The sequence below is a fragment of the Lactuca sativa genome, chromosome 9 (assembly GCF_002870075.4).
Source record: "Lactuca sativa cultivar Salinas chromosome 9, Lsat_Salinas_v11, whole genome shotgun sequence".
Lineage (NCBI taxonomy): Eukaryota > Viridiplantae > Streptophyta > Magnoliopsida > Asterales > Asteraceae > Lactuca > Lactuca sativa.
This window is the reverse complement of record NC_056631.2, coordinates 68,108,684-68,114,601: the sequence shown is the minus strand read 5'-3', so window position 1 is coordinate 68,114,601 and position 5,918 is coordinate 68,108,684. Positions and strand designations below refer to the sequence as shown.

General features: G+C 34.5%; 1 protein-coding gene across 1 annotated transcript; it reads right to left on the bottom strand.

The window, feature by feature from the left end:
* Window positions 1-2,924, bottom strand: LOC111901625 (putative glycerol-3-phosphate transporter 1). The gene is made up of 3 exons (XM_023897502.2): window positions 2,769-2,924; window positions 899-1,918; window positions 1-659 (listed from the first exon to the last, which is right to left on the bottom strand). The coding sequence occupies exons 2-3, from the start codon at window positions 1,890-1,892 to the stop codon at window positions 100-102; spliced, it is 1,554 nt and encodes a 517-aa protein (XP_023753270.1). The 5' UTR covers window positions 1,893-1,918; window positions 2,769-2,924; the 3' UTR covers window positions 1-99.
* Between the last annotated feature and the right edge of the window lie 2,994 nt (window positions 2,925-5,918).

The following is a 5,918-nucleotide window of genomic DNA, read 5'->3' as shown; positions in this document are numbered from 1 at the left end:
TTGAGTAAAGTCGCATTCATTCAAAGGATTAAATAAATACAAAATCGATTTATAATCACATACACATAATATCACATGTATTTACAAAAATACCAGCAATCACACTTCAACTAAAGGAGACCTCCGAATACTAATCGAACCCCGTCTCGAATCTTCCCATTTCGATGCTATTTCCGCCACCACAAGTCTAGTAAGAAACAACCCCGCCACAAATGCCGCCACCATTAGCATGGTAAAAACCGCACTCCAGCTCCGGGTTGAAATGTAACCCGTGAGCAACGGCCCGATCGCAGCACCGATCGAGCCCGTTCCGTCAATTATTGCAGTGACGGTCGCAAGGGCCCGAGAGTTACCTCTCAAGGACCGGTGGGTCCCGAGGTCAGTCGAGACCGCAGTTGTTATGAGAGCATATGGCCCATTTACAAACATGCCCGTGATTAACATTAGGATAATGTTTATAGTCATGGACACGTGTCCATAGTTTCGGTAGAAATACAGAGCTGGAATAGCACAATACATGAAGCTTGCTGCTGTGATGGCTCGAGCATTTAATCGGTCAGAAATGTGTCCAGCTAGGATTCCTCCCACAACCCCCCCTACGTCGAATAATGTAGATAGATTTCCCGCAGCCACGTCAGATAAGTATTCACCATCTATGGCTGCAAAAGATCACACAAACTTCAACATTGTGATTTGTTGGCTAAAACTAAAGAAGTTATTATGTTCCATATTGGTAGTGTAAAAAGGTGCAAGTCAAAAATTTTGAGAGATTAGTTTATGTGATTGTAACAATTTATCATATAGTGAAACATGCTTTCTGGTTTTGGAGTTTTCCACGTATATTCTAGTGTAAAATGGGAGCCAATACAGGAACGTGAAATTTTGAAAACAAGTTTACCTGTGTGACTGATGTAAAACGGGAGCCAATACAAAAACGTATAAGCAACCAACTTTGCAAAAAAGAGGCAAAATGCAAACGGGGCAACACCGGGTATCTTCCATGCTTCTATAAACCCCACGGGTGATTCTTTCTCTTTCTGGATGTTTGCCTTTGAGCTCAATAGAGGTTTAGTGACTTCAGCCCCTATTTTTTCAACCGGTTTATCTCCATCTCCATCTCCATCTTTATCAACTCCTACTGATTCAGGATCAACAGGTAGAAACAAGAACACCAACAATCCAACGATAGTAATCATTAAACCAGGAACTACCATCGACCAACCCCAACCATATTTTAAGAAATAAGAAGCAATCAATGATCCGGATATATTCCCGATAGACGTGTGAGCGTTCCATATACCCATTATGAGCCCTCGTTTACTCTTTCCAAACCAATTCCCAACAACTGCAACCACAGAAGGCCAACCCGTGGATTGAAACAACCCGGCTAGCATTTGAACCACCAAGTAATAGTAAAAGAAATGAATGTTTGCCCAATATCCAACTCCAAACAATGAAGTGAACAAACCGGTTCCAACCATTCCAATTGTCAAAAATACCCTTAGGTTCATTCGATCGCCTATATGTCCCGAAAAGAACATACCAATCGCGTATACAAATAGAAACGCCAAGTCAAGATCTCCAAGCAATCCGGTCCCGTTTGCGCCATTAAATGGGGCCCACCCGCTTCCTAACAACCACGAAAGTAAGGAGATGGATTGTAGGGTGTCGTTTGAGGATTGAGATTGAGGATCGAGTGAGCTTTTTATGATGCTTGTGGTTTTTCGAGCTGCATGATAGCTCGCGTAAGCTAAAAATGTGATGACTAGGACTATGGATTGGTGTGTTTTGTATGAGAGGGTTGAGTTTCCGGTGTATTCTATGAATTGGATTCCTTGTGGTTTGGTTTTGATTATGTTTTGTTCGTTTTCCGGGTTTGAAATCGAACCCATTGATGAATTTGTCTTTAAGAATTCACCTGAAACACAGAAAATTTTGATATTAAAACTTAAAGGGGGAAGTTGGCTTTTAGAGTCTAGCAAAAGCTTAAAGAAGACTATGGCTATTTTTAGTTGTTGTCATGTGTAGCATGTTTTTTAGTTGAATTTGTTTTATTAAGTACCAATTTAATCAGAAGGATGCAAAAAGTTACAGCCAATATTAAGTCTGGATATTCGACTTAAAATATATGAATAGCAACATTGAAGGAAAAAAAAATCGATGAAAAAAAAAAAACTTAATCAATTGCCTAATTTATTAACCATAAATAGTAAAAACATCACAATGTTTTTTTTTTTTTTTTTTTTTTTCTATAATTTATAATAAAATGCTTACATTACAAATAGAAACATGAAACATAACTATTGAAACGGTAACTTTTGAGTTATCGCATGAATCAAAACATCATCGAATGGTATGAAATTTGAAAATCATCAAGTTGATGATATGATATGATCTGATCAATCCATTTTTAATTTAAATTTAAGCTAATCGGATAGCGGATTTGTTCTCTAAAGCAAAAAATTAACAAAAATCCAGAAAACTTCCTTCATCTTCGTTCATACTTCTGAACTACAAATCAAGATATCCTCTAGAATTCTATCGAAGAAAACGACAACAAGCATAAGAAGACAAGGAAGAAGAGAAATTCGAGGTTAAGCCAAAAAAGATTAGTTTGAATTGAACTCGTTTTCGTAAAACATTCAAAAATCAAAACGATCAGAAGATGAAGATGTAAACGTGAATATCATCAAAATTCAAACACAGAATCGATGACGATAGAACAAGAGATAACGAAGTTTTTTCAAAGAAGAATCATAAAATTGTACCTGCTTATCAGCTTTTCTGACGAATCGATCGAGGAAATTGATGGTTGTGGGTTGTGTCAGGTTTGCTACTTTGGGAGTTGCTTTACCCTGTTTTTTCGCTGTGGTGTGACTTGTGAGCGTCGACATGAACAACCCGGGATTCAATTTTATAGTGCAGTTTCTTACAGATGTGAAATTACGGGAATGCCCCTTTATAATTATTGCTTTGTCAATTTGTCAATGAAGGAGTTAATGTGGCTCACGCCCACGTAGAGTCAAGCGTCAAGAAGTATGCTTAAGGGTGAAATCGGTAAATGGCTATTCGCGTGATTGCATGATAATAAAATTAATAATGTCGTTGAACAAACCACGTAAAAGCAGTTTTTTTTTTTTTTTTTTTTTTTTTTTTTTTTTTTTTTTTTTTAAGCAAGTTAATTTTTATATAAAGATATACTAATTTGTAGTTGCGGGATTCTGTTTTTGTAAGTTGAATTTCGACTAATATTGTAATTATTGTAATGATAATTGATAAAACTAATAATGTCTATGAAAAACCACGTAAAAGCAGGGTTTTTTTTTTTTTTTTTTCATTTAAAAGCATATAAGGTTAATTTTTATATAAAGAACTACCAATTTGCCCGTTGCAGGTTGCGTCAATCCGTTTTGCAAGTTGAACTTTGATTATTGTATTGTTAAAACTTAATCACTGCCACATTTGTTTGTAGATAAAAATATACAAGATTGTTACCACCGACTAACTCTACTTTATATCGTTATATAAAAACATATTAGATGTGACCATAATCATATATATGTAGAAAACATACATAAAAATAAACATGAAAACGTACACAAAATTTACATCGACTCATAAAAAACTTGAATTTATATCGAAACGTACATAAAATGAAATATGTTAACTGAATCATACGTAGGAAACATACATAAAAAATATGCATGAAAACATAAAAAAATTATATTGAAAGTACATAAACTTGAATGTATATGGACACATATGTATAAAAAAAAGCAAGTCAATCTTTAAAAAAAAATTAACGAACAAAATTTCTAAATATACGTGGAAACACTAACTATCTCGAATTTATATCGATACATACATAAAAATAAACATGTAAAATATTATTGCATTTGGTAGAAAAATATACAATGTTGATACCATTGATAAAATGTATTATATGTGTCAGAACTCATATGTGAAAAACATACTTAAAAATAAACATAAACACAAAATTTACGTCAACGAAACTCGAATTCATACCGACATATATATAAAAATAGATAATTTTTTTTTCAGGTAACAATTTTATGGAAGTTTTATTATTTAGAGTAAATTGCACTAATGGTCCCTATGACTTTGGGTAATTTGTGTGTTTGGTCCCTAACTTATTTTTTTAACTTGAAAGGTCCTTAATGTTTGTTTTTGTTACGCGTTTGGTCCCTGTCTTATCTAAAAAGACTATCACTTTAAAAAAACATAAGGGTAGAAAATATCATTTTACAAAGTAAAATAAATAAAATTATGAAGACAAAAATTATGACTTTAGAAATTATACGGTAAAAAAAGTTGGTAGAAAATACTGCTATGTTGCATTTTTAATGTTAATAAGAGTTATGTATGAGAAAATAAAAAGAAAAAAAAAACATAAAATTTTCCAGTAAAGACTTATATGTATTGAAAACATCTTTTAGGCTTAGATGATACAAGAAAACTTGTGTACAAGTTTAATAACAAATCTTTGTATGAAATGTAACATTTTTAGGCTTAGATGATACAAGGACACTTGTGTACAAGTTTAATAACAAATCTTTGTATGAAGGGCGGATATTTTCAAGGGCTAGGGGCTGTGGCCTTTCTAATTTTTTTTTTGGCATAAATAGTTTCTATGTTTTAATTTTATATATATTTAGTCTAAAAATATAAAATTTTGATTATAGCTCCTGTTTATCAATTTTATACAAATTATATTTTCGGCCTCCAAATGAAATATTGAAGCTCCACCACTGTATATTATGCCATTTTTTTAGATAACAAAACTAATTTTAGATAACAGAACTAACTTTTTTAAAAATCACATCAATAGATGTCATAGATATAAGGATCACCACATTATTATTGATGACCCGTTAAAATTTTCCTAACATCTAAGATCATGCACGATTTCTCAATAAATGTGGTTTTTTCGATTGTACAAAATAATAAGTTATTGTCCTTTGATTTCATTTATAAACATCATTTTACTTGACAAAAGAATTTATTATAGCGTAAAAGCAATCCGTTGAAAGTTGTTGAGGTTGAATAATTATTTTGGAACGAACACGCCGATGTGATCTGATAAAAGACGTTGGCTTGATGCTTAATATTTTTAAATACACATGGCTCTCACTAAGATTGTGCAAACAATATAAAATCATTTGAGACTGAGAATTTTTGTTTTGTTTTTGTTTTTTGATTTTTTTTATCTTTCGAATTTTAATAAAATCTACACTAGCATATCATTTGCCACTCATAATAATAATATAGAGGGTGACTGGAAATTTGGTGTGTCGAGTGGGTGTTTGCTACAAATGTGGCAAAGAGGGGCATAGAGCGATTTCCCCAAGGGGTTCGCAGTCTGTTTTCACTGCAACCAGACCAGCCATCAGAAGACCGAGTGCCCCCAGCTGCTTCAGGGATCAGCGCAAGGATCTGCACCCGCTGCTATACGAGCTACAGAGAGCCGGCCAGTGAAGGCCGAGGCGCTGAAGGTTCGTGGGAGAGCCTTCCAGCTGACAGCGAAGGAGGTCCGCGCGGCACCGGATGTTGTGGCCGGTATGTATTCCTTTATTTATTCTATTTTGAGTTATTTGTGCTTATATTGTGTTATCCTTAGGTACTTTTCTTATGAGTTCTGTACCTGCTTTGGTGTTATTTGGCTCGGGTGCGAGTCGATCTTTCGTATCATTAGCGTTTAGTCGCCACCTCAGTATCCGACGTGAGTCGTTGAGTCGACCTTTGAGAGTTTCTATAGCCGAAGAGCATGCAGTTTTCGCTATTGATGTTTTCCGAGGATGTGTGCTGGAGATTTTTGGTGTCGAGTTTCCGATTGATCTGACTGGTACCGATTGCTATGGGTGATGTATGTGTCATCGTGGACATGGATTGGTTGAGCC

Bases quoted from the DNA above. Each gene is read 5' to 3' on its own strand.
- LOC111901625 (XM_023897502.2), bottom strand. From the start codon at position 1,892: ATGGGTTCGATTTCAAACCCGGAAAACGAACAAAACATAATCAAAACC. The intron at 660-898 runs GTAAACTTGTTT...GATCTTTTGCAG, and splicing joins GTTTTACATCAGTCACACAG to CCATAGATGGTGAATACTTA.